The 27,749-nt window shown below is 47.5% G+C and overlaps 2 protein-coding genes across 4 annotated transcripts in view; one reads left to right on the forward strand and one right to left on the reverse strand.

Moving 5' to 3' along the window:
• The window catches only part of SLK (STE20 like kinase), an 89,993-nt gene extending 81,710 nt beyond the window's left edge, over positions 1–8,283 (forward strand). For both annotated transcript variants that reach the window (XM_019502767.1, XM_019502768.1), the window contains 6 exons: positions 296–425; positions 696–820; positions 1,603–1,791; positions 3,422–3,547; positions 5,396–5,509; positions 6,145–8,283. In XM_019502767.1, coding sequence (XP_019358312.1) covers positions 296–425; positions 696–820; positions 1,603–1,791; positions 3,422–3,547; positions 5,396–5,509; positions 6,145–6,291 — 831 coding nt within the window. In that variant the 3' untranslated portion in view covers positions 6,292–8,283. The remainder of the gene's footprint in view (positions 1–295; positions 426–695; positions 821–1,602; positions 1,792–3,421; positions 3,548–5,395; positions 5,510–6,144) is intronic.
• A 4,484-nt stretch (positions 8,284–12,767) lies between these two features.
• Positions 12,768–27,749, reverse strand: part of COL17A1 (collagen type XVII alpha 1 chain) — a 64,276-nt gene continuing 49,294 nt past the window's right edge. For both annotated transcript variants that reach the window (XM_019502770.1, XM_019502769.1), the window contains 20 exons: positions 27,413–27,475; positions 27,260–27,301; positions 26,310–26,372; positions 26,109–26,159; positions 25,286–25,312; positions 25,160–25,198; positions 24,933–24,989; positions 24,528–24,578; positions 23,580–23,696; positions 22,862–22,999; positions 22,013–22,093; positions 20,094–20,207; positions 19,129–19,227; positions 18,343–18,447; positions 17,935–18,087; positions 16,602–17,048; positions 15,476–15,607; positions 14,331–14,393; positions 14,088–14,159; positions 12,768–13,140 (listed from right to left, as the gene is read on the reverse strand). In XM_019502770.1, coding sequence (XP_019358315.1) covers positions 13,079–13,140; positions 14,088–14,159; positions 14,331–14,393; positions 15,476–15,607; positions 16,602–17,048; positions 17,935–18,087; positions 18,343–18,447; positions 19,129–19,227; positions 20,094–20,207; positions 22,013–22,093; positions 22,862–22,999; positions 23,580–23,696; positions 24,528–24,578; positions 24,933–24,989; positions 25,160–25,198; positions 25,286–25,312; positions 26,109–26,159; positions 26,310–26,372; positions 27,260–27,301; positions 27,413–27,475 — 1,976 coding nt within the window. In that variant the 3' untranslated portion in view covers positions 12,768–13,078. The remainder of the gene's footprint in view (positions 13,141–14,087; positions 14,160–14,330; positions 14,394–15,475; positions 15,608–16,601; positions 17,049–17,934; positions 18,088–18,342; positions 18,448–19,128; positions 19,228–20,093; positions 20,208–22,012; positions 22,094–22,861; positions 23,000–23,579; positions 23,697–24,527; positions 24,579–24,932; positions 24,990–25,159; positions 25,199–25,285; positions 25,313–26,108; positions 26,160–26,309; positions 26,373–27,259; positions 27,302–27,412; positions 27,476–27,749) is intronic.

Below are 27,749 nucleotides of genomic sequence, written 5' to 3' on the forward strand. Positions count from 1 at the left end.
GCAGCTTGTGCTGTGTGGGGGGACCTGGAATGAATTTCAGATGATGGTTACTTCGTTGCTTTTGGTCTCATTTCTAAGTCTTGTTATGTTTTACATATTCTTTTGTCCTTTGTCTCCTTGTGGAGAGCACAGAGAGTGAATAATTTTATGAGATGTATTTTAGCCCAGATTTTCATAAATGTGCTTGGTTTGATTAGTGGCCAAAGGAACATAGAAAAATTATTCTGGGACTGATTAAAATGTAACATGCCATAGAAGAACAGCAACTTCATTTGTTTTCATTGGTTTCTAACAGGAACAAGAATTTGTGCAGAAGCAGCAACAAGAATTGGATGCATCTCTAAAGAAAATCATCCAGCAGCAAAAAACAGAGCTAGCCAATATTGAGCGTGAATGCCTGAATAACAAGCAGCAACTCATGAGAGGTATCAGTCCTCAAATTTCTCTTTCTAAAAACTGGATTATTTTGTTTTTATATGTAACAAGACATGCAAGGAAATATTAAAAGTTTATTTAAATCTATGAAATGAAGGTCTTCCAGAGTTAAAGGTGAGACTATAGTTAAAAATCTTATCTTTGATATGAGGCGTTACTGTTTTAAAAATGCCTTTGCGATCTATTTTTTTTACCTTTATATTTGGGTAAATACGACAGCATTGTTTAGTCCTTTCTAAACAGCCTTTGTCTTCCTCCAGCTCGTGAAGCTGCAATCTGGGAGCTGGAAGAGCGACACTTACAGGAAAAACACCAGCTTCTCAAACAGCAACTCAAAGATCAGTACTTCATGCAAAGGCACCAGCTCCTTAAAAGACATGAGAAAGTTAGTGTCACTTTTCTTTGTGTTACTGTAACCTCCAGTGGTTTATTTAATTGTCTGGCCTGCACCACCACTTTACTCATCTCAGTTCATGCCGCTACCTTTCCACGCTATATCAGTTTTTCTTCTGAATCAGTACATTGAGGCATTTAGTCTAATTTGCTTCACATATTTGGTAGTTGACCTTCATGTTATTTTTCATATTACAAGCATCCTAAAATGAACTAGATTTTTCACAAATAAGCACTGTTAATTAGATCATATTCAGTCCAGTCAAAGTCAAGTTCTGCAAAAACAAGCTAAAATCCAAGACCAAATGAAAGAATTCATTTTTTAAATTTTTTTCTGCTCTAATAATAGAAGTTGTTTTAAACAAACAGTTCCCTGTAATATTCAGAGCCCAAACATTACAGCCCTGTTAGTCCAAGAGAACCTGAAAGTGATACTGCCCAGAGGTTGTACCCCTCTAGTCTAGCAGCATAGGTCCAAAATCATTACGCTGAAGTTGTTCCTTTTTCATAATGCAAGGTATAATTTTTAACATGGGTAAAGAAATTTCTTTTTAAAAAATATCGACTGTAATTCTAAGGTCACAATTTAACTTAGCACTGAAGTGTCTGTTTTAAAGACCTTTTGAGTAAACTAAAAAACTCTCACTGACTTCACTGGGCTCTGGACTGCTAAACAATGGACTTCCTGCTACAGTGCTGTGCTAAATGGAGGCCTAACATTTTAAACATATTATGTTTGTTGTATAATATGTGACTTGTGTTTAAAAATTTTAGGAAACAGAACAAATGCAAAGATATAACCAGCGACTTATTGAAGAGTTAAAAAATAAACAAACTCAGGAAAGAGCAAGACTGCCTAAGATCCAGCGAAGTGAAGCAAAGACTCGAATGGCCATGTTTAAGAAAAGTTTAAGAATTAACTCCTCAGCTACTCCAGACCAGGATCGTGATAAGATTAAGCAGGTGATTGATAAATATAAGACTGTCAGTTTAAATGGTCTGAAAGTACCAGAGTCAAATGAAGCTTTGAAGCACAATAAGTATTAAGTTGTGTTCTAAAATGGACTGAGATGTATTAGCTGTACAATTTACATGAGAGTTTGAAGCTGGTATTGTAAGTAACCATGATCAAGGAAAGGGAACTCTGAAAACTGAATATTCAGCCTCAGCATTCATGAGTGTCATGTTGCTTAGTATTAACCTTTCCCAGCAGATTTAGCAGTGTTGTTGTTCAGTGACCTTTCAGGTGAGCATCAACCAGTCCTCTTCAAGATTGGACAGCCCTGCTGAAGTATGCATGTTTGAAGCCATAGAGAGTTGATTGTTCCATATGTTGGATCGACGTAGAGCAACCAATTCACTTGCATATAAAAAGCATTTGCACAAATTAATTCAGCGTGCCATCATGGTTTCTAATATTCCAATTCTTGCATGTATATAAGAAGTTAGCTGACTCGGGTGCTATGGATCAGATAACTCCGAATACCTAATTTTCCCCCTTCCAGCTGAGTATAATCAGAGACACTAAAAACGTTCTCATTTTTTTACAGCCTGTTTTTTATTCAGTGATCTGTATCAGTGGCACCTGGCCTTCTGGCCCTATGAGCTGGATGAGTGGCACAAAGTCAGTGTATGGGCCAGATCCTGCATGGATTGGGACCCTGCATGCCAGCCCACTGTGCATGGCCTGCATCTGGCCACATGGTGGCATAGTCTGGCATGCAGGGCACATTATGCAGTTTGCAGGGTTCCTCACAGGTCCAGAAATTTGGCAGCAAGCAAGTGGGAGGTAACACTGCCACCACTCCCCAGCTGTCAAATTCCTGGACCTTGGGGAGCCCCATGGGCCAGAAAACACAGCTCTGCAGGCTGGAACTGGCCAGTGGGCCAAGGTTAAGCACCCCTGATCTATACATTCAAAACCTTGCATGGGAGTGATGGCTCTTTTTAGATACTCTCCAAAATGACTGGGGCCTCAGCAGTACAAGTAGTACGATGCAGGTCCTGCCCTGGAGAGAATGCCATATCACTTTAAGCTCTGTTCTGCAAATCCTTAAATGCGGCATGGACTTTATCTACAGGAGTTGATCCCACTGAAGTCTAGCCAATATGCAGAGTAAAGCATGTACAAAGCTTTGCAGGATCAGGGCCTTAGCTGTGACAGAACGAGTACTCAAAAGAAAGCCTAGAAAGGAGGTGAGATAAGCAAAGACAAGGATTACAACCATAAAGTCAGATTTTAAACAGAGCCAGATTCCCAGCTAGTGCAAATTAGGACACTCCTTTAAGAGCAGAACACTGCTGATTTGCATCATAGGTATACTGACACACATGCAGTGGGTCTCATGAAAGTGATAAGCTTTAAGGAGTAGCATGAATGAAGCCAGAGCAGCAGTCTGACAGCTGAGACTTCAGAGGGCATTCCCAGAGCAGAGTTAGAGGGCAGAATTCAGAAAGTGATGATTTTAATCTCACAAGGCTGTTCTGTCTGATTATATTGTGAATCCAAAATGTACTTTACAACTTTATGTAACCATTTGTAAGATATATTTGCACAGATGCAGTATGAGCCACTCTTTGCTTTTAATTTCAGTTTGCGGTTCAAGAAGAAAAGAGGCAGAAGAATGAGAGGTTGGCTCAGCACCAAAAGCATGAAAATCAAATGCGGGACCTTCAGCTCCAGTGCGAAGCAAACATCAGAGAACTGCATCAATTGCAGGTTAAAAAACAGGGTGTAAAATAAGCAGTCTATGAAATGAGTCAAGTTAATAAATATACAACCTACCCAAGCAGACAGCATGTACAGACATTCAGTCTTCCAAGAGGAACTCTCTAGGGAGTGATTTAAGGCTGGTTATTCCCAGGTTATTTTTCCCATGGAGTGGACATTATTATCATTGGAGAAAAAGCCTGAACATCTGTACATCCATGGTTTCTCCTGGAAGAGCAGTGACTCTCCCAGGAGAAAATGTCTGTACAAGGCCAGAGTCTGCGTGTTGATTAGGAAAAGGTTTTAAAAGTGTTTTTTTCCTTTTTCTAATAATCTATCAGTATAGACATTTAAAAGATTTCTTTCAAGGAGTGTACTCCAGCTTCGTATGCATAATGGCAAATAGATTCAAAGACAAAAAGAATATAAGCTGTAAAGGGAAGTTGACTTTCAAAGTGTTTGCCAAGCTGTGGCTTCACTGTTACTTTCCTTTGGCGATATTGCTTTTTAATGTACTTAGTTTAAAAAGAAAGCAGTGTTCAAACCAGAGCTAGGCAGCACCATCTTGTGTTAATTGAATTCAAAGTTGTGCTGGACATTATAAAAGCAGATACCCAGCAGGCAGTCAAATCTGTCTCACAAAGCACAGGCTGCCTGTTGCACCTGAGCTTCTGGGAAGTGTTTCCAGGTATCCGTAAACTTTATGTATTAAAGAACCTCAGTCTTAGTTCTCTAGGCCTCAATGTGTAAAATCAACTGTTGCAAGCTGCAAACCAGAACCTGCTGTCCATTCAGTTTGCTTTCCCCTGCCTCAGTAACAGAAGGCAAACTGAAAGCCAACATGAAGTGATCAGCTTGTGCATCTTGTTGCACCAGCAAATTCTCCAGCAGCCCAGAGCCTGGTCTAGGGGCTCTACACCACTGACTTTCCCAGCACCTCATGAAGGTGGGCATGACTATCCCAGATGTGCCTCAGGAATCCCTAAGTGCTGGAACAGTTGATGATGGGGAAGGGCACGTCATCCTGTAGAAATTAGAGAAATTAAATATGCTCTGGGCATAATAGGGTTGCTAGCTAGCCTCAAGATCTAGAGGAAAACCACCAGCCATTTTTGTTCACTGTTCATCAGTGCCTACCCTGAGGGCTTAGGACTGAGTCCTAAGACAAAGAGTCCTGACCTGACAGTGTAGGCGGCCTCGGTGTTACTGCTTTTAAAAAGTCAGAGGTTTGCTACAGCAAGGCACCTGAGCAAGTAGGCCCACATTTCTGGAATTATTGGGCCTTTGCACAGTTTACACTTAGGTGCATCTGTGAATATCTTGCTGAAATGAAACCTGAAGTTCCTCTGTGGCTGGATTGTCTTATTTCCTTTTTATTGTGGTGCTTCTGCATCTGCTTCCACATGTGTCCCCTGTTCCCGCCACACCTTCCTCAAAATCAATTGGTCTCTGTTCCTGGAATCAAGGGGTAGAACATTTGGAAACCTGCTTCTAAACTAAAGAACCTTTTAATCAATTCTTCAATCCTAGCAACAGACTTCAGAAAAGAGATGCATTGCCCAACACGGAATGACACATGTATCCTCTTGAGTGCCATGTTATCTGCATGTATGAAGTGTGCTTTGTAGTGTATCTGACTGCACCACACTTAATAACTCAGAACCACTGGTTCTGTTGGAAATATCAGCTTTTGATACTAGTGCATTAGTCAGGTTGTATTACTGTGTCATAATTTATGCCACCATTACGCAGTGTAAGCTAATTAAAAAGAATTAGGACAGCATATGTTACTGTACAAATGGTTAATTGTCTAATCTGAATTAGTTTTACTTAAGGATTATGTTGTCTTGTTTTCAGAATGAAAAATGCCATCTACTGGTCGAGCACGAGACTCAGAAACTAAAAGAGTTAGATGAAGAGCACAGCCTAGAACTGAAGGAATGGAGAGAGAAACTGCGACCAAGGAAAAAGGTAATCGAAACAAATTATAAGGAAACTACAAGGCCAGAAGATCATTTGGCACATTTTGAAACTGGCTAGTCACAAATTGGACATGATAAAAAATGCCCTGGACCAACAGTGTTAGAATACTGTGCAAAAATGCAGGAGGCCAGCACCCTGAATAGGACCTGCGTTAGACACACACAAACCGAACACATACAAAAAGTAGGCTTGCCAGCGGTCTACTTCTGTAGTACCTTCTCTCCAAGCATGAGAGAGGGACAAAAGGAATCACTGTAGACAAGAGTGCTGTTACTAAACTGACAGAGCAAGGTGAATAAACCTGAAAGCTTCAGAGAGCCATTAGCAAGTATGGGACGTTTGACACAACAATACTCAAACTATCTCGAGGAGTTAATAGTCTTGTGAGATGTAGGGTGTGTTTGTCAAGCAGAATTTAATAAATATGGAGAAGTCTACACACAGGACATTTTCTTTCCTAGGCTGGGGGTCTAGGTTAGCATCCCTCCCACTTTGATATTACCGCCTCGTTTTCCATGGCGTTGCAGGAATCTGGGGCAGATAAGATAAGTCATCAGGAGAGGAGGCTTCTTTGACTTTCACCATATAGTCCTGTGTCAATCTGTTCTGCTGATTGTTTTCAGACACTGGAAGAGGAATTTGCCAGGAAACTCCAAGAACAGGAAGTTTTCTTCAAAATGACTGGAGAATCCGAATGCCTTAACCCGTCAACACAGAGCCGCATTTCCAAATTCTACCCGATCCCCAGCCTCCACTCCACTGGATCATAACTTTGGGGGCCTGTGTAGGTTTTTTACGTTGGGAATTTGCATATCTTCATCTTCTGTCATGACAGAATCTGCAGCCTACATCAAAGGACCTCGATGCTTATAGCTTTCAGTGGAGACAATCTGTGTCATTATCAGGATTTTTTTTTTTCTGACTGGGAGAAAACTAAATAGAAGAACAGACATTGGTTTGTCATGGTAAAGCAATGTCCTTCAGATGTTTCAAGAACAAACAGAGTTTTTGTATTTGAATCTAAGAAAGTATGTGGTCTTCTATATTGAAGATAAGAAAATAAGACTAACATATTAGATATAATCCCCCAAAATGGTTATTCGCATAAGAATTTAAGTAAAGACATGCTACTGTTTTGGACTCTGATTTCTCCACAACTGAAACTGTGCTGTTAAGAGGTTAAACGTTTTGTGTTGTTGAACAAATCACTCAGAATTGAGGGAGAAATTAGTTCTTCAAACACATGGTTCAAGCAGAAAAATAGACTTATGCTTAAAGATAATGAGTAACAGCAGATGCCTTTAATTTTTTTTAAAACTTCTGGCATATAACTAAAGCAACCAAACCTCCATTCCATGTTTTATCCATCAAATTCATGATGAAATGGGGTGCTAGTTTCATGAATCCAGTGCCTGAAACACTTCAATATATTACTCTTTGCAATAGGAATAGTCTGTGTCGTTATTACAAACCATCCTCAGCATATGTTACTGTACGAAATCATTCTTGCTGCTACTGCCATTTTTTGTCATAAGTCCTCACCCTAAAATATTTTGCACTAAAATATGTAAAGGTGAAAAAACTGCTAACTTTGAAATGCACAGCTTGTTACGTTCCTCACAAGCTAGAGGTGTTTAGTTCTAGCTACTGAAAAACAGAAAAGCTGCCGAATGTATTTCACAAGGTAACGTGCAAAACGCACCTGGTTTCTGCAGCAGTGCTTAGACCGGGCAGATGGATACTTCTGTTCTTACCAAAGCTCCGCCAGAGAAGTGGAGAGGGGCTGGTTACATTTATAAACTAAGAATTGATGAAATCTGATCTGACTAGAAATGTTAGTCTTGACATTTTTTGTTTCAGTCAGTTTATTTTAAAGAAGGATTTAAGTTAAATATGTAGAAAAACTACTTTAAGAGGCTGGGCTTTTTTGTTTTGCCATGTAGTAAGCTAACATGATAGGGTTTTGTTTCCAAGTTCATAGGTGGACTTTAAGTTATTACTTGACTGATACACAGTTGAAAAAGATCACAAACGTTTATCATGTAGCAGGTGGGAAATGTATTAAAGACAAGTTCACTTGTAGCGCACTCCTGTTGAGGGTTACAGCTTGTGTCATATCAAGACAGTATTATGAACTGTACTTTGGTATGCCAAAGTTAAATTTGTAAAATAATGTTTGCTTTCTGTTATTGGAGGCCTGATCCTTTAGTCTCTTTGGGTATCCACGTGTAAACATTTCTTGTTTTATTTTGCTAGCTTGCATTAAATGTGAGACTGGTGAACATCATATAATGTTCATATCATGGGAACAGTGTCCATGCATGTGAATGAGCAGGTTATAAATTAATATAGATCTTTGACCAGGTTTGGTTGAACTCTTGGATGCTGAAATCCTTGAAGGCCAAGCCTTTACCTAGGCAATGCAGACGGTTTAAATTTGTGGCACAGTAAAGGCAATTGGAAAATGCATGTTTTGATTTCAGTTTTGTAACTTTTTGATAAGTAAAATTTACTCTAAAATGACTTTATAGGTAGCCTTAATTTCTGGTATTTTATTATATACATGTGTATCGCGTAATGGTTGTAAATTCATATACCATATCACTAGAATGTTCTATGTTGCTGTATGCAAAGTTCCTTAAAACTGTTTGTTCCGAAATGCTGGGGTGAGAAATGTCTTTGAAGGCCTTTACTTTTTAAGCTACACATTTATAAAATGACCAGTACTAAATATAACATTAAAACAGTTTATATCTCTAAAAGGAACAGAAAATCTGATTCAGCTGCTGTACCAAATCTGTACAGTGATTTATTTGGGGGTGGGGAGAGTCAAGCAAATCTTTCCCTTCCAAATAGTCTGTTCCCTCTCTCAGATGTTTAATAACTCCCCATGCGGCATCTCCTCTCCTCCTCTCTGTGTGGTTTAACTGGCAATTCACTTCTACATCATGACACTATAGTTACCTCCATCTAAGTCTCTGAAAACCTTTTGTGTTACTTCCCACCTTTCTTGTTCAACACCTGCAATTGTACCTCCTCAGAAATGTCACCAGTGAACCACTGACTTCCTGAAAGCAGGGAGGCCCAAAGGGCAGGGTCTGCGAAGACCCATTAAGTGGGCCACAGCCTGTCTGCAGATTACAACTTTCCCCCATACCTCTTCAGGTGAAAGGGGGCTGGTAAGGGTGCATTGTGGTCCACAAGAAATTTTAAAGCTTTGACTGCGATCTGTTATCCCAGGAAGTCTGCAAACCACTGCACGAAAGGACACCGGAATAGCAGCTGCAGCCTCAGAGGAGGTTTGATCACGTTTGGATCTAGGATGTTCTTCCCAGTTGCAGTGCATTCCTTAAACAAGTGCAGTCCTTTGAGCTGTCTTGAGAAATTAGAGTTCATATGACACTATTGTCTTTATGGAACATAAAGGCCACAGTTAATTGCCAGGCATTTCCAGTCGGACAAGGCCTAACCTCACTGAGTTTCCACAGCAGAAGCAATCTCTGAGCTGGTGTCCTATAGTCTCACTCCCCTTGCACTTTCAAAAAAAGTGTGGTCACCCTGGTTTTCCTAAGAGCTTCATAACGCTGCAACTAGGACAAAGCATAAAGGGGCAGCAGTTTATCAGGGCAAAGGACCACTGGAGTTCTCTTCCACTCACAATAGCGCCTCACGTTCTCAGCAAGCCCCGTCTCCTTCCCCGGTGCAAATGGAAGCTTCCAAATGAGTGTCAAGCGTGTGATTTAATTGACAATTCACTCACAAATCACAACCTGCTGGGTTGGCATCTCTGGACTGCTCTTTCAATGCATGAGCTCAGAGCCTCAACCTACATCAGGAAGTTGCATGTGTCCAAACATTTGTCTGAGCTTCCTGCTGCCCCTCCCAAGCACCCAGAGGCAGGAGCGCGCACACTATGGACTTCCACGCAATGAACTTCCTCTCGGACAGCTGTTCTTGCCAAGGAGAGATGCTCCGTAAGGTTCTTAATGGGAAGCTTTATTCTACTTCATGAGAAGGATACGACCAGCAAGGCTAGTACAGAAAGATGGAACATGACTGATATTGCACAGGACCAGGAAGTGCTCATTTGGTTGTCTTTTAGAACAGGCAGAATTTAAAATTGAATTAACGCTACGTTACAGCTTTAATGCAAACCATCTATCCGACTGGCAGAGACCACTGGGGCCGTGTGAAGTGACTGCCCCCCCTGATCTTTGGAAGCTGATGTTCATTTCAAATAACAACTCGTGTTTTTTGTCTGCGGAGTAACTGTCTGTGTAGACAAGAGTGCCACCATCTTAGTGAAGGAGGAGCCCAATAAGCATATGTGCCTGGACACAAAAATGCCATAAGTCAGTGATTCTCATCCAGGGTGCCATGAGATCCTTTTAAGGGTGTCCTGGGGTGCCACGCAATGTTACCAATATTAGGGGTGCAAACACCTGCACCTGATTCATAAGATAAATTCAGATTTCAAATAGGAATCCAGAATGTCAAAAACATCCTGACCTGAATTCTTTGCAACAGAAGAATTGCTTTTTATTATTTTTCTGCAGTAAAAATGAGTGAAAGCCAAGAGCTGGCATTTTCTGAGGGGTGACGAGGCTAGAGGGGGTGCTTTGAGGCTAGCAAAGTTGAGACCCACTGCTCTAAGCACTTCCACCAGAGCACTGTGACAGATCACTCAGGTTGTTTGAGCTAATTCTCCGTCACCGATTGATAAATCAGTCTGTATACCCTTGTAGGTGATGATCTCTTTTATTGGACCAGCTGCATGGTTGATACCACCTCCAACAATTCTTGCCTCTCGCCTACTTTCTGGACCATCCCAGCAGCAACATCACTTCAGCTCTTTCAATACCAAAGTCATTTCAAGAACACTTCAATTCACAGAGATTCAAACTCAGGTATCACATTTAGACATTCAAATGTGTTGCGGTACCCAAGTGGCCTGATTTCTAACCAGCAGCTCTTAAGAAGAGATGATATTTTATATGGTTGAGGCACTTAAATGAACTATTGATGATGGATATTTCCACTCAAACCCAGCTCTCACTTGTTACCTGGCCTAAACCGGTGGCTGTTTGGTAGAAGAGACAATGGTAGCAGTACAGAGGGGAAAAACATTCACTTCAGCCATTATTTAGTTGAGTGATTTCCAACCAGAGTGCCATGGCACCCTGGGGCATCTTGAGAGCTTGGGAACAACCCACAAAACGTTGCAGCTCCCCACTTTTGGAGATCACACTCCTCGTCCAGCCACAGGAGTAAGCGGTGCAGGTTTCCCGAGTGCCAGCATCCAGGAGGAAACACCATGCTCACCGATGAACACCAAAGACCAACGCACCATTCCTAGGGAATTTAATTCACCGAGACCATCCCCTCCCAGCAGGTGCGGCCCACCCGAGAGCACACATCGCTTAGAGGCACTGAGCACCGGTGTAGGCTGCAGCCAGACACACTCTCATACCAAACAACAAAGCAAGATGGGAACTGTGCAGACCCTGCCGATGCCTTTTAGTGTGTCTTTTCCACAGATTTAATGAACAAAATGGGTTGACTGAGGTTCACGCTTTGAAGGGTCACAAGCAAAGCCTATTCATTTGGTTTGGTCAGTGGGAGCTAAACCCAGGCCTGGCAGGCAGAAAACCTCCCGATACCAGTCTAACACCTATAACGGGGCAAGGCAGATCCGAGCATCTCCCGCTCTTCATGCTGTGTCCCACACGGAAACAATGGGAGGCCTCCAGGGCTGCGGGCTCAGCGGGAAGTAACACACACTCCAGCAGCGAAACACAGCACTTCAATCCCTGATGTTCCCAGACCCCTCTCACCTAAGCCATCACACGGCCAGTTTGCTTGACCCCATTCCCATCGCACTGTTCCTGCAGCCACATGATAGACTTCCTCACTCAAGAAGTGAAGATGATGCTAGAGACAAAGGGGCTTTTCTCAACCCAGGGCCGCTGGTGTAATCCTCTGCTAGCACTAAGAGAAGTCACGTGTGCACTTTCAGAAGCAAGCTGGGTGTTTGGGCTGTTCTCTGTCCAAGCAACCAGGAGACAGGCAAGGTGCCCTCAACAGTCGCATGGAGACCGGCAGGGCTGAAAACCTACCAGATTTCTCAGGCTGTGTCTGTGATGGGAGGGGTTGCAGGCTACACCCTGTTGTTATTAGAAGCATCAGCCCATTGCAACACAGACTCTAGTGCCGATTGCCCAATGTAAACTCCAGCAGGCGAACAGAGGGTTAAAACACATTTTAATGAGGATCATAATATAAAACTTGGGGGGGGGGGGGTTCTTCCAAATTAAAACAAGAATCATAAAAATACCTTTACAAAAAAAAAGTCTGCAAATTGGGTCTAACAAAAGTGCTGAATTTCTAATTGTTCCCCATTCCCCTTCCCATCTTGGTGATGCTGTTAATGATGAGAATGAAAAGGGGTTGGCCAGATAAAGTCGCCTGTGTAGCGTGTGGGCACCTGCCCCCTGCGCGTGTGTGTTAGTACACTGTGCTGCTGTACGAGCTCTCTCAAAAGCCGATACGTGGGAAGGATGCAACGTCAACTGTTGGCAGTCGCTGCATCATAGGAAGGGACCTCTCACCGGCCGAATCAAGTGCACCAAAAGGAAGGATGTAGATAAAAGAAGACAGTGCGGGGTTCATAGGTGGGCAAAAGTCAAATGCTTATGGTCCTTCCACCGCAAGTCCCAGGGGTTGAGGTGGGGTATAGTGCAGACAGGATCAGGCCTGTCTCTCACTGCGTTTCCCAAGTCTGAGCGCTGACTGTACTAAAGCTTCTCTTCCTGATGAATTATGCATCCCATTGGCTGATATAGGGCCCGTCTGACTTCCCAGCTGAGGGATCAAGTGCTTCAGCCTTTCTTCAGATGCTTGGACGAGCTCCTTACCCTGCCGCTGTCTTCAGCTATGGTTGCTTATAGAACAAATACACCAAGAGAATATGACAGAACAAAGAGACCAGCCCAGCCCTGCCGTCCTTCGTGGGGACAGAAGTACAGCAAAACCATCGCTGGGGGCATCTGAGGGATTGGAACATCCTGCTCCAGGATCCCTGAAAGCCTCCCAGTCCCCCCGGCCCAAGCTCTGATCAACAGCTTTGGCTCAGAAAACGCACTTGCCCGGTAGATTTTAATCTCCAGGACTGTGGGCCTTTCTGTTCCCCTGGGTGCGTAACTGGTTGGTTGGACCAGGTTTCACTGTGCTTCAGTAGTTGGCACCAATGCACAAAGTCAGACTTAAGAAGCAGAAATCGACGAGTTCAGGTACAATTCTCAGTGCAGACGTTCCAGGGGGATTAGCACAGAGACTAATGCATGGGAGCAGACGCCCCCAGGTCAGGCCAGTGTTGGGCATGTATAAATGAGGTTCATTCAAATCACAACAGCTGCATCAAATGGCATAAGTCTATGTCATCAGTGGCCAGGCTTGGAGGGTGTGCGAGCAGTAAGCCATGAAAGGATCAGGCTAATTCAGTACCCAGGCTGCAGAGGTGGCTGTGACCCCTGCTCTAGGGAATGGTGTTCCGTGGGCTTATTTCAGACCCCGACTCCCAGCACTTCTCCTTTTCCTTCTGCCAACGTAGACTTGTTCTCCTGAGAGAGAGGAGGATACAAGAAGGGGTTGGTTGAACAGTCAGATGCAGAAGGGACAGAGTTTTCCAGCAGTTGCAGGAGACTGGCAGGTCTGGGGGACACACGTCATTCACCTGCCTGACCAACCCTCTACCGTGGGGGATGAATACTGACATCTCAGGAAGCGTATGCCCATGCGACACTCTCCCACTCCCCAGGGCAGCTCACCCCTCAGCGTTTCAGTCCTTTGTGTAGGCCTTACTGGGGGGCTTCATTACATTGGTTTCTAGGAGGACCTGTTGCCATTGTACCTGGGCAAGGAGGGCTGAGATTCCTCCCATCGAGCCTTGTGATCTCACCCTCCCTCTCCGCCCTGTAATGACTGGGGAATTATGACCTCCACACAGCTCCCCATCTATGTGGGTTAGGATCTGCCACAATAAGGGCACCTAGGGTCTGAAGGTTCCCTTCCTGGGTGGGTGAGTTTGGAGCAGTAAGAGTTAAGGTGTGATCCCTAAAGGGCCACCCCCCTAAGGTTCAGCCATCCCTGCATGGCCCAGAAAGCTCCTCTGTGCCCCTGAACTGCATGGTGGGCTGAGGTAGTAGTAGAGAGGAGGGCATCCAGCCCTGCATAGAGCCTCCTGGGTGCTTGGGTTGAGTGCTGTGGTTACGGGGCAGATGCTTATATGCCTTCAGTAGCTGCTTTCCCTGGGGTCTCTCCCAGCCCGACTCAGCCATGCAGGCAGGACACAAATGGAGTCTGTTTCACTCTCCCTGACTTTCTCAGGGAGGAAGGTGAAGGCCAAGTTCCAGCTTCTCCTGACAAGGTATTCAGGGGACTGACCCACGGCACAGAGGGAGTCTCCCTAGGGCTGGGGTTGAGCTCAGGATCTCAGCACTGACCCAGGCTGCTAGAACGTGCCTTCTCTCTCTCTGTCCCCAGAGAGAATGCCCAGTGACATTCGTACCTTTCTCTCCTTTTTCGCCCTTCGGTCCCCTTGGGCCCTGGCGTCCTGGAGGCCCCATCGGTCCACGTTCACCTGGAAGAACAAGAGGGATGGGTTTCATTTCAGCATGACAAGTGTATGGCTTCTTGCAGCAAGAGCTCGGTAGGGGCACAGTGATGGTGACCCCTTTGGGCCACCCCTGCTTGCTGGACTGCAGAGGTCCCTGGAAGTGGGGGTGAGAAGCCATAGGATTGCAGTCCTTACCTTTGGGACCTGGGTGACCCATGTCTCCCTTTGCACCAGGCGGGCCTGGGATGGTACCATAAGCTGCAGGAGGAAATGAACAAGAGCATGGATCAGTCAGATCAGCCAACAGGCCCTTTGGCTTGCTGCAAAAGGGTAACACTTCAGCGATTCCACACGAGTTTCTAGTTTAAATGTGAGTGGACAGGCTCGATGCTATCTGTAAGAGCCCCAGGTCAGACATGGAGTCACTACCCTGATGCTGCTCTCGGGCAGCTGGGGTTGAAAACAGTTCAACACAGGTCATTCCAGCTGTGAGTGCATGGGAGCCAGACACGCTTAGCTGGGGGCAGAAGAGCCCTATAGGTTATCTAAAGAGTTTGGTGAAATGTCACAGGTGAACCCTGGTGTCCTCGCTCAAGGTCAGGTTGTGCCAACCCTGTGCTGGCTGGTGGAGGAGGCAGACCATGGGAAAGACTTGCTCCTTCTGCATAGGTGAGGTGAATTTCTGTTTCTGCTCCTGCAGGATGCAGAGGCTGCGGCTCTCCCGTGCTGAGAGAGGAACAGCCACTCCCATGCACACAGCCAGGCCAAGAAAAAGCAATGATGGTTACAAAAGAAATTAAAAAATGGGATTTTTATTTAAATCAGCATTTTTCCTTTTGCTGTTTCAATGATGCCACTTCTTTATAAGGATAAATAAAAGCGAGCTCTGGATTTAATGCAAAATCTACAACTTTCCGCAACTGCTCAGACTGTTTAAATACAAAAGGAACCTGACTCCATGAGTCTCTGCGACAAGTGCCAGGTTGACGGCTTGTCTAGATAGGAGGCTGGTCTGTGTAAGGAAAGAATCAGGGGGAAACGTCTAACTCTTGAGGACGAGCTTTACAGAATGGCAAAAGAGGGCCCACAGGCTCAACCCGCACTACTGGTACAAGAGACTGGCAAAGTCTTCACGGGGCTGGGACCCAGCCTTTCAGGCCAGGACGCACCACCACGTATACCATCAGGATTCTCCCCTGAGCCTAGGTAGGGTCAAGCAAGCTGGAGACAGAGGTCTCTGGAGCTGCCACAGAGGGAGGGCTCAGTGCTGTCTCCACAGGGTTGAAAAGCCCACAATAGTCCCCCCAGGCTGAGCAAGAAGAGACTGAAGTGCCACTCACTCCTGAAGAAGTCCATTAGGTCTGCAGTGACATTGCCATAGGATGCAAACACCTTGCTGACTCCAGGTGGCCCCGGGGGGCCTGGTGGCCCCTGCACAGAGTAAGTCATCAGGTCCTGGAGGAGACCTCGACCTGGGGATTCAAACACAGAGGTTAAAGTCCAACGCCAGAGAGGCAGAGCCCTTTACTACTGACAAGCACAGTGTCCAGTGATTGGAAAAACAGTTCCTCCCCTTTAAATATCTTTCCTGCCCTGCAGGGTGAAGTCCATGGAATACCACCAGTTCCCAGTTCCAGATCCTTGAACGGGAGAATTTGAGGGCCAGCGCCACATGGGATTTCTCTTGCTGTGGGGCTGGGGCTGTTCTGTGGGGGTTTGTTTCCTCTGGAAACTTCTCACAACTTGAGTGAAGGCACACTCGAGTGTGAGTGTGATGCGGGTTTTTGCGGTGCCTGCACCTAGCCCTGCCCCTGGGCCCATTTCACTGATAGCACAAGACAAATCTCCCAGAGCTGCCAGGTTGAGCCCTGGTTGGTCTGAGCACGTGTTTGTGCCAGGGTGCTCTCACTGTCACGGGCAGCAGGTGAGAGCTAGCAGGGGCCTCTGCTTAGGAAACATGATCCTCCATTAATCTCAGCTGGTGTTTAATCAGCCAAGAGGGCCCAGATCAATCTGTAGCAAGCATTTCTGGTTCTGCAGTAATTTGCTCCCACTGGCCAGGGAAGGAGCTCAGCTGGTGTCACTGAGGGGAGGTCAAGGCAGCACCATGGAGCCATGCTGTGCATGTGCTGTGTGCGCAGACTTGACAGACCCTGGGTCTGATTTGCTCCCTATTACCTGAGTCCTCCTTGGGAGGAGGCACAGCCCACAGGGAGGGATGAAGGGCTGTGCAGGCTGGCTCAGGGCATTGGGGCAGGAGCTGCTGCTTTGTGCCTGGCTCTGGGTGTCGCTGGCCCCATGGGGAGAACTGCCTGCAGCTCTTCCCCTGGAAGGTACGTGGACCCAGTGGTGTGGGCGGGAAGGGGGGGGGGGCAGAGTGGACCTGGTGAAGTGAGAAGGGTGGGGTGTGGAGGGCTTGCGGTGGGAGCTGAGTCCCAGCCTGGAGAGGGAACATCTCATACTCACTCTGGATGCTCTCAGACACCCGCAGCGCCAGCTCATTGAAATCCAGTGGCCCAGTGAAGGACTCGCTGTAGGACACTCTCGAGCTCGATGTTCCCTGTGATCCTTCTGTTCTCAGGGACCCTTCTTGCGATCCTTCGGCACCCATCGAGCCACCGTATGACCCAGCACTGCCCCTTGAGCTGCCATATGACCCAGCACTGCCCATCGAGCTGCCACGTGATCCTCCGGCGGCCAGGGACCCGTCATAGGATCCACCTGTATCCAGAGATCCTCTGTATGCTCCACCGGTGCCCAAGGATCCTCCATATGATCCATCAGTGCCCAGGGATCCCCTGTATGATGTAGATACAGACCCAGCCATGATGCCGCTATCTCCTTTCGGCCCAGGTGGTCCCCGCGGCCCTGGAGGCCCAGGAGGCCCGGAGATGTAGCTTCGAACGCCGTCACCTGCAGAACACAACAGGCATTGAGCAGGGTGCAGCAGCCAGGTATTCAAGTGTTAAGCCAGGCAGTAGAGGGGCAGGGGCCACAAGGAAGCAAATGTGGGGGAAAGCCAGCAATGCATGAGGTTCTGCAACATCACCTGAGCTCTCTGTCCACTGGGCACTGCCCCAGCACTCACTCAGGCACAGGACGGAGGCAAGAAGCATTAGCTTTGCCATCTGCTGATGGGGAACCAAAGCACAGAGCCCAAGACCCTGGGATCTTGGGTGACCAGCTCCAGAAATCCACCCAGTCAGTTAAAGTGTTGCTGAGCACCCAGACCGTTCTTGGAGCCCAGGGAGGCAGAAAGTCCTCAGGACCTCAGCATGATCCAGCCTTTCCAACCCTGGATACGGGCTTCCCAAGATGGCAGCTCCTCAAATTAGAGGCAAAAAGTGATGTGCCAGGGCTGGAGATGCTGCTTTCCCAATTCTTTAGATGTATACCCCAGCTGTCAGGAAGGTGCTCGTTAGACAGCATGCCTCCTCCACGAAGAAGGGGATTGGAGAAGCCACACTATGAGTCCCCCTTTCAGTACAACTTCAGGGAACCCTGTCATCTCCCCAGAGTTTGCACCCCAGAATCCCAATGTGCTGCACTTGCCCTGCAGCCTCATGCATGAGAGGCCTGCAGGGTAAAATGCACCCCAGCGAAGGGGGCTGCTGCAAGATTCCCCATTTAAACCCTGCTTCGACCATAGAAGGGGGGTAAATGGAACCTTGTCTTTGCAGCAAATTCAACCCAGAGTGAATCCTGGACAGGAAGTCCTGGTTGAGTCTTGCACACCATGGGCAGCAGGAAGCAGAGTGGGTGGGTGGGGGGATTACACTGACAGATACAGGCTCCTTACTGGTTATGAATTTGATCAGCTCACTCCTGAATTCATCATTCTGAGCAACACTAGCGTAGGAAAGGACGTCAGTCCCAGAGAAAGTCGGGGGACCCGGGGGTCCTGGAGGTCCTGGTGGTCCCGGGAGTCCAGAATTGGAGGTGTATCCTATGCCTTGGGAGAGGTGGAAAGGGGAGACAGCACGTTTATCAGTGACAGAGGACATGGAAATAACATGGGTTTGGGACAGTGTTTAGAGATTTGCAGCCCAGCTCGCCCACCCTTTGCACCCCCAAATAAACAGAGATGTTCAAGGTGCCCCAGAACTCGATCCTACTCATGTGAAATCTCCCTGCTGCCTCTGGAGTGAATGTCACTCCTCCTGCTGGCCCTTTTCCCAGCCACCAGCCAGAAGTGAGAGCTCCTTACTTTGTAGGTAGCTGACGACTTCCTCGAGCGAGCTGCCTGAGCGGCCTGCAGGCCCTTGAGGTCCTGGGGGACCTGGAGGTCCAACGATGCCATTAAACCTGGAGTCTGAAAGCGCAACAGAAGAGCAGGAGTTAGCTAAGGGTTCTCAGCCCAGCAACCAAAGCTCATCTCCCCTGATGTTCAGGTCTCTGCAAGCAGCAGCTGCTCAGGAAGTTTCTTGCTCTGTGTCAGGTTCAACACAGGTATGAAGAATTGACGAACAAAGACTTGGATGGGCCAGTCTTCTGCATGAGGATCTTGCTGGGGCTCTGAATAGCTGCAGTCCATGCTAGTGGATACCAATGCAAGACAGAGGACAGAGGCCTGGGGCATTTGAGGCTCCTTATATCACACATAGTCCATCATTTTACAGGGACTGAAGATCTCTCAAGTTCCTCAGCTCTCCCTGACCTGCTGTTCTGCACAGCAGCAGATGGAGTAGTCAGCTGCAGAGCAGCCCAGAGGAGGGAACCAGGGGTTTGTGAAAGCGTTGACCAGTGTCTGAGGGATGGGAAGCTCATGCTATGCTTTCATTACAGCAGCAGCCAGCAATCAGAGCAGAACAGATCAGAGGCTTACAAAGGCTTCATCCTGATGACAGCTGGGACAGTGCTATGCAGATGATGGTTAGGGAAGAGAAGCTTTGGTACAGCCTAGACAAGGATGCATTACCCTCACATACTGGGACTAGGACTATTAGGATGACTGAACCTGCAGGTCCCAATGGAGACCCCGGGACAGGCTTACCTTGGAGCCAAGCCGCAATCTCATCATAAGAGGTGCCAGACAATCCTGGGGGCCCTGGCGGGCCTGGTGGTCCAGGAAGCCCAATGCTGATCCCAGAGCCTAGGGAAGCAGAAGCATTTAGCAATGATGAGAACAGGTGTTCAGAGCTATGGGGCCTATTCAGAAAGCCTCTACAGCTACATGACACGTGGAGTCGACTGGCTAACTCAGAGCCGGCAAGTCCTGTTGGGTGAAATCCTCCCCTGTGCAGATGTCAGCCAGTGGCCAAGGAGGAAGCACCACCAAGGTCCACTTGAGATATGGGCTGAACCGCTGCAGAGATCTCGCCGTCTCCTTCTCCAATGGGAATCGCACCCATCAGGAATCTAGCGTCTCTCTGCTCTTCTGTTAGCCTCTACAATACTCAGCAGGTGTCTCGAACTCTTCCTCTGTGGACTGGTCATGAATATCTAGCATGCAACCTGTGAGTTAGCCATGACTGATCGATTGAGTCATATGGTATTGCTCCTGTTTCCTGACTGGAGTCATGTGGGAATTTCTGGAGCAAAGGGGTGGATATAAAATGTGGTTTATATGAATATTGGAACCGGCAGCTTTGCTGCGTGCTTTGCCAAAATGTTCACACGTGGCTGCACTGGTTCCTTTTGCGTTGTTCCTGGGTGACGCTAGCACCTCATGAGGGAGGGGCTCAGCTACATGAACAATTACTTTCTAGAATGAGAAACAGAGCTCCCTGCTCCCCAGTTTGCTTCACACAATCCAATCACTCAAGGCCTGATTTGATTGGACCCACATCACCACTGAACCCACATCATCCACTGTGTTTAACAGGGTTGCAGCAGCGCAAAATCTCTCAGGATTAGGCTTTTTGGGGGGTTCTTCTCCCAGCTTGGCTGTACCAATGAGAGCCTTGCTATCAGCTTTCTGGTCAGGCCATGTGGGAGCAGAGAGAAGCACACACTTACTTGTCAAGTAGTTGATAACCCGCCTGGCCAAATCATCGTAGTCCAGGGACACTGCCAAGCTGTTTTCTCCTGAGGAACCCTGAAGTCCCATTAGATACTGACGAACTTCTTTTTCTGCAAAGAAAAGGAAAAGGCATCTTCTAAGTCTCTCTGCTGCCGGTGTCTTCTAAAGGATGCAGAAGAGCTGCCTACTGGGTCGTCACAGCCTGCTGGCGGGGCCTCCATATGCACAAGTCAGGATGTTAGTAAAGGAGGAGGGACACTTCACAGAGCCTGAACCCTGAGGAGGAGGAGGTATGGCCTGCAGCATGCCCTGGGGCACACCCTAGCCACCTTCTCCAAACCCTGGTGAGGCTGCTCCAGGGATGTTACAAGCGGCCACTCTCTTGTAGTCCAGGGACTAAGGTTGGAGTTCTTGTGGCTGGGCACCCTGGGCCGTTTTCACTGATGTGTTCCCAGGTTTGGAGCATATCTGTGGGGCATGTATAAGGCCATCCCAATGGGAGCACGCTGGCCCCATGGTGTAGACACGGCCCTTTTTGCTAGCATAGTGCTCTGCTCTGCAGGCAGGCTGACCTATTGCTTCAGGACCCTAATAGGTTCCTTTGAAAATAACTAGCTGAGGCTGCATAGGCTTTTCTCTTGGCTCAGTGGCATGGCTGTGTCTGATGCCAGAGGTTAGGAATGCCTCCTCTGAGTGAGTCCAGATTCTCAGGAATCTTCTGGGTATCTATCGCCAGAACCCTGCAGAATTGGGGAAGTTGGCACATCAAAATGCGTGGGGAAAGGAGAGAAGGAAACAGGAGTCCCCTGGTAGCCAATTAGCAAAGCCAAAATTTAGAGCACCCCTGCAATGGTCTACTGATCAAACACCTGTTTTTTGGCACCTATTGACACCTCCTGCTCATCCTTCCATGTAGAGCTACCTCCCAGGCAATAAAAACAGGGTGTGTGGGCAGGCCGACAGCTCCTGGATGGGGTGGAGCACACAGGACTCCTGGGGGTTGGGAATTGGGAACCCTTCTATGGGGAGAAAGAAGCAGAGAGAGCCCATGGTCTGGGGCGAAAGGAGACATGGGAGGGATGTAAGCTGCACAGAGATGTGTTGACATAGAGGGAAAATGGGGACCCTGGTATGAGGACATGAGAAGAGGGGTGCTCTGAGCCCCTGGCAAGGGGTGAGTGGAGAATTACAGGGAGTCCCCAAAATAAAGGAGTGATGGCAGGGTGCATACAGGGTAGGGGGATGTGCCGAGCCCCTGGAGTGTGCAGTGATCTCAGCCTGCAGGGTGCATGCACCCCTCCTCGTTCTTTAGCAGCCTGAGTTCACTTCCTCTGCCGCTCAGTTCTTGCCGGAAATGCTCAGCTCAGCCCAGCCCAGCACCTGCTCCTGCTCCTGCTCCTGCTCCTGCTCCTCAGATGGCTGTTCCAGCTGGGATGACTCAAGGATGGAGAGGCCAAGCAATTCTTTCCCAGGACTTGGCTGCTCAGCCAGAAGCAGAGCATGCTCCCATTGCCAGCTGTCACTGAGACTTGAACCAACTGTGCAGCCCTGCCCTGGGGTCCCCTTCTATCCTTATGGAGGATGCAAGGAGAGCGTATACATGCAGCAGGCAAAACTCTGCAGTTTTGCTTGGGGGCATTATGGATAAACAAGCCCCAAGACAGGAGCTTCTGGAAGGGGTTTAAACCAGATTCAGGGCATGAGTTAAGCTCTAAGTGTTGGGGCTTAGAAGGAAATCATCCATGGGGGCAGACTGCCTGGGAGCACCGCCATCCTCTGAGGCAGCTGGTGTCAGTGACCCTACAAACAGGATAACATCAGTCTGATGCCAATGTCTTGGTGCCTCAGCTTTCTTGAGATAGAATAGAGTGGGAATGAAAAGGGCCCCTGTCCTGTTACCGTGTAGAGCACTTACTCTGCAGCAAGGCCAGGAGATCTTCAGAAGAAAAGGAAGTTTTTAATAAGGTGGACAAAGCAGTGGACTCATAGCCGTAACCTGTGAGAATAGAAAGGTTTAATGCCACACAAGCTCAACTGGGGGCCAAAGGCCAGCAAGCATACAGGAAACTGGTTCAAGTACCTGGCTGCAGCAAAGTAAACCCAGGGGCACTGCTTTAAAGGATTTTAGTGGGAAAGGTTTTGTACACAGCCTGCTCAGTGGGTAAATATCGTCCCCATGAGGTCAGCAAAGGAACAGCCTTCAGTGTGGAAAACCTAGGCCTCAGCATCTATGACACGGGCAAGCTTCTGTATGAGGGGCTAAGAAACAAGGGCTCCTGTCTCTCTGCAAACCTCTAGCTCACTGGAGCAAACAGGCACAGACGTTCTGCCTCCAGTGAGCAGAAGGCAGTGTTGTTTCTCACATGCTGAGCAGGGAAGTTGCCAGCCCACAGATTACAGTGCTAAATTAACTCCCATTTGTCTCCCTGGAAGCTCAGGGGAGTGAGTGGGTGGTGTTTAAGGTGAGGCTACTGTAAGGAAGCAACAATGACTGCTAATGCCAACCGGAGACATGACAGAGAGTATTTGATTCTGCTGCCTTCGGTCCTAATGAGAACCCCCCTACTTCTTGCAAAGCTTCACAAAGTGATGACACTGCAGGACAATTTATAATCATGCTGAAGGCCAGTCTTCTTCCAGCACTGGGCTCATCAGGGGTTCCAGTTTGCTCCCGGTCACACTGGGTTTCAAAAGGGTACCACACAGATTCAGCCAAGAACAGATTTAGACATGGAGCCCAGGTATGCGGGAAAGTGGCCCTTACTTTGTATGTAGGCCATGACCCGCTGGGCCAGCTCTGCATAGTCCAAGCTGTCTCCACTACCAGTGATGATGATTCCCGGTTGTCCTGGGGGTCCCGGTGGGCCCTGAGGTCCAATCAGATAATGCCTCATGCTGTCACCTAATGAGGAAGAAAGGACACAGCCAAGTCATGGGAGTGAGAACATGACCCGAGGAAGAGATGCCATGGAACATGCCTCAGGGAAGCTTGCTGGGGTGGATGTTCCATGACTCAGGCATCCTGTACTATCTGAGGACTATCACACAATGTGTGTTTACCCTCCACAGGACCCCTCACCCCTGGGACTCACCCTGCCCATGAGGTACAATGCTACCAGCCAGCATGGGAGGCCTTTGGCAGGATCCTTGGGAAACAGGCTCCACAGGAGCTTCACCCGTGGATAAAGCTCAGACCAGTAATGTAACAACTGTGCAGTTGGGGGAGCATGGGGGCTGTCTATGAGATGTTACCCTGCATTGAAGAGTTCTCAGAGGCTCAGGAATGGAAGTGGGATCCCACCCAGAAAGGATGGGAGAGGGGAGTCCGAGCCCTGGCAGATCTGGGTCCTGTTTAGTCTGCCCTGCCTGACCATACTGGAGACATGAATAATTTCAGCCCTATGACAGCACAGGGACCACAGGGGTGGGAGACCTGGGAGTGGCAGAGTACCTGGCCCGTGACAAAGCTGGTTCGTACTCACTCTGCAGGTACTCGGCAACATACTGTTGAACCTCTTGCGTTGAGCCTCCAACAGGGCCTGGGGGACCTGGTGGGCCAGGAGGACCAGGAAGACCTTGACCTTGTCTTGAATATTCATCTAAAGAAATAACAAAGGCCAGAGACTATTAGCACCCACTGACACACAAGGGACCACTCAGGTTTAGGCAGTCAGACCAGGACCATAGATGGCTGGGATGGGAAGGAACCCTCATAAACCACCTAACCAGGCTGACACAGACCTGGCCTCCAGGGTCATAGTTTTCTACCTAATGCAGCTGGAGAGAGTCTGCTGCTACATGTGATGCCCAAAATCTATTTTAGGTGCTTTTGTGGTCCCCATCAGAATAGCGTTGGGGCACTTGACAATCCTGAATGCATTTATCTTACAGGAGTGGGTAGGACTGCTTTTATTCCTAGTTCACAGATGTGGAACTGCAGCACAGAGACTTAAAGCATTTGTGCATTTGGGGGAGAGACACTGGGGCTAATTAATCAAAATAAACAAAAATAGATGAGTTAAACTCTGTTAAAACTTCTGTGTAGATACTCGTATTCAGCATTAAAATAGCCTTCTATTGGTTTAACATAATTCACCTTAGAAGTAAATTAGGGTCACTTTAGTTCTGAATGACAGTGCTCACCATAGGGTTTAATCCATTTTAAAAAGTTAATTCAGATTTTTTTCCCATGTAGCACATTCCTAAATGACTTGTGATGCAGAAAATGTCAACCTGTAATTATGCAATGGTGCATTTTGGGGGGATTTTCAAATCTCCCTAAGGGGTACAGAGCACAACCACTACTGGCTTTCAGTGTGGTTAGCACAGCTAAATCCTCTGGAACTTTTGGAAAGCTCCCCTGTCTGTGTCAGCATTTCCAGATACAATAGATCAGCTAAAATCCAATCCCTACATTGCCTTTCCCTTACCTACATAACCCAGTCCAGGAATGCCCGGAGCTCCTGGGATACCAGCATCACCTAGAAACAAAAGAGACATCCTTGTAGCATGGATGAGACCTTGAATCATGCCAGTGACACCAGACAGAGCCTCCCAGTCCTCATGCTGATTCGGTTCCAGATGTGGTGCCTGATGGTGGAGACTGGAATGGAAGGAGAAAACCTACCAGTTTTCTCCAATCCCTGTGATGAGGACAGTGCACTCACTAGGCCACTGGTGTAGTGAAAGCCAGAAGAAGACAGGGCACCAGCCCACGAGCACTGGGAGCAGCCAACTGCCCCAGCCTACCAGTCTCTGTGGGAGTCTTGACGGTGCATACCTGCAAGTTCATGCCTTGCAGAGGGGAAAGAAAGGACAGTTTTCTTTTCACCAACCTTTGTCTCCTTTGGGTCCAGGTGGGCCTGGAGGTCCCTGCATGCCAATATCCACACCTGCCCAATGAGAACATCAGGAAGAAGAGTCAGAACTGTGCAAGCAGGGACAGCTTGGAGGGAACCTGACCTCACTGGCATCAAGTCCAGTGGAGCCAGAATTTCCCCTCTAGGTTTCAGCTGAATGACAAGAGCAATGGGAACAGAGAAGGGAAGTGTGTGCAACAGACCTGAAGAGTATCCTGGAAGGCCAGGCTGACCTGGTTCACCTATGGGAAACACACACAGAGAGGACCAGTTACACACGCCTGTGGCTGCAAGACAGTGCAGACAAGCTACTGTGGAATCTTATTTACCTGTGAATCCACGTGGCCCTCGTTCACCTAAAAACAGGAGAGCACATGCAGATCATTAGTACTGTCTCACTGGAACTGCTGCTCCCCCCAGCCCTTGTCAAGCATGCAATATAACATTGAGGCATCTGGTTCTCAGGGCTGAAATGGGTATTTTAGTCCGGCCGAAGGAGCACATTCCCTCCCCTCTAAGCAGCTGCTGTCTTGCTGAATGACTGTTTATATATAACAGATTTGCATCTAGCTGCCAGGCTTAGCACAGCTGAGACTGAGAGCTCCATGCAGGATAGCAAAGTGACAGGAAGATGTCACTACTCTCACAATGTCAACAACAGAAACCCAAGGTGTGGAATGACTCTAACGTTAAAGCAGAAGAAAAATAGGCCTGACCAAAACAGCAAGCCTTCCCAAATAGCAACCTACACCCATTCTGAAAGCCACAGTTTGGATGTGGACCTTCTTCTGGATACTCTGAATTGATGCTCTTTTCTAAACATCCCTCACTATCATACTTTAAACCTGGGTCTAAATGTTGTGTGTGTCCTGGATCAAGAACTGGAGTCTAATAGCTACTGTGGATTCAGGAGGAAATCTACTTTATTATGATTATTGATTTGTTCTGCAAGAGTGCCTAGGAACCATGCTCAAAGACCAGGACCCATTGCACTGGGTGCAGCACAAACACCAATCAGAAAGGTAGTCTGTACCTCACAATGCTCCCTCACTGCTTTTCAGTCGATGGGTTTGTTTTGGAAGCATTTCTCTGGAAGCTCAGAGAGATCACCCTCAATGAGAGCCCCAATCCCTAATGGGGGGAGACACTCACCCTGTTCTCCCTTTGGTCCTGGTGGGCCGGGTGGGCCTGCAAAGAATGTTTCTGTAATTAAAACAAAAAGGTTGTTTAATAGATGCTGAGACATTACCCCCACTGACAACCTCCTACCACCACGGTTGCAGTGGGCTCATGTGAACTGCAGAGGAATAATTTCTTGAATAATCCAGCATATGATCTGGCTTGGGAACCTACCTGACGTGGGCACAAAAGACCCTGGTTCTCCTGGCGGGCCCCGTGGGCCGGGGAGTCCCTCTCCTACAGGAGAAAAACATTAACAGACCTTAGAGGGGAGTCAGGACCAATCAACAGAGCGAAGTGCAGAGTCACTGGATTTCCAAATAGGGCCTGAGTTCACTATGTCCTCAATACACATCTACCCCTGTTAGTTATCATCTCTCATGATATTTGCCATTATAGGGATGTGGAATAAAAACCCCAGGTGGCCTCAGTGCATTCCAGAGGACTTTTCAGTCCTTGCAGAGTGGGGCTTCCCTCCTCAAGGGGAGATGTTTCTGTCTGCCACAAACTGGACCCACTCTACTAACTGGCCAGGGCTAAAGAAATGGTCGTCTACCAAGTAATGGAGTACTGCACATCACACCTCCCTTCTCCCCTGCTCTGGCTAAAGGAGGAAAAGGATTCACCACTATCCCACTGAAAGAGAATAAGGAGACATTCTCACTAATGAGCAGGGAGCACAGAGGAGCCAAGGACAGACAATGTGGGGCCATTAAGGAAGACAGGACAAAATTTGCTGCAGCTGCTTCTAGTTGGGACTGAAGGGGAGCTAAAGCCCTTTTAAAGTAAAAACATGACTTTTCTGGCTAGTGTACCCTTGCCATGCCTGGCTCTGTACCTCAGCTACCGTTAGGCCCTAGCTGTCAGTGCCACACAGCAGCACAGGGTGTAGGGGTATGTTCACCAGACAGCTCCTCTCCTGCTGCAATGAAACTCCACTTATAGTGAAGTACATCAGTGGGAGCACATGTGGTGAAACCCTTGCTCCAATGAAGCCATCAGCAAAACTCCTGCTGATTTAATATGGGTCAAGATGTCACCCCTGGGTTGAGTTACCCACCAAATGGGATACATGATAGACAGACTGAAAAATCCTTCTACTCTCCAGGGAAATGAGCTCTTACCTGGAGGACCGCGAGGTCCAGCTGGTCCCTGAATAGAAGCACCTGGCAAATGAAAAAACCAGAGCATGAAACATTTACACAGAAAATGCATAATCTGGAAATTGCTTATCCTGGCTGTCTGCTCTGTATGAGATGCACTAAGATAATACCTACCTGGGGGGCCAGGAGGGCCTGGAGGACCGGGCAGCCCTAATCGTTCTCCTGCACTTGCCAATACTGTAAAAAGGAGACAGAAACAAATATATATATATGAGAGAGAGAGAGAGAGAGAGAGATAGGTATATCTAGATAGATAGATATAGCTATCTATCTATCTAAAATTATACTATATTATATATATCTAGATATATATATAAACAAATATCTATCTATCTATATATATATATTGCTATGGAAATACTGTTGTTATGGTGCTAATGGAGGCTTTGAGGCCCAGGGGTGGCTTTAGGTAGGATCCCTGGGGCTGCACCACATGGATCAAAGGACACAA

The sequence above is a fragment of the Gavialis gangeticus genome, unplaced genomic scaffold, assembly GCF_001723915.1.
Source record: "Gavialis gangeticus isolate Ggan-Ray unplaced genomic scaffold, GavGan_comp1, whole genome shotgun sequence".
NCBI lineage: Eukaryota > Metazoa > Chordata > Crocodylia > Gavialidae > Gavialis > Gavialis gangeticus.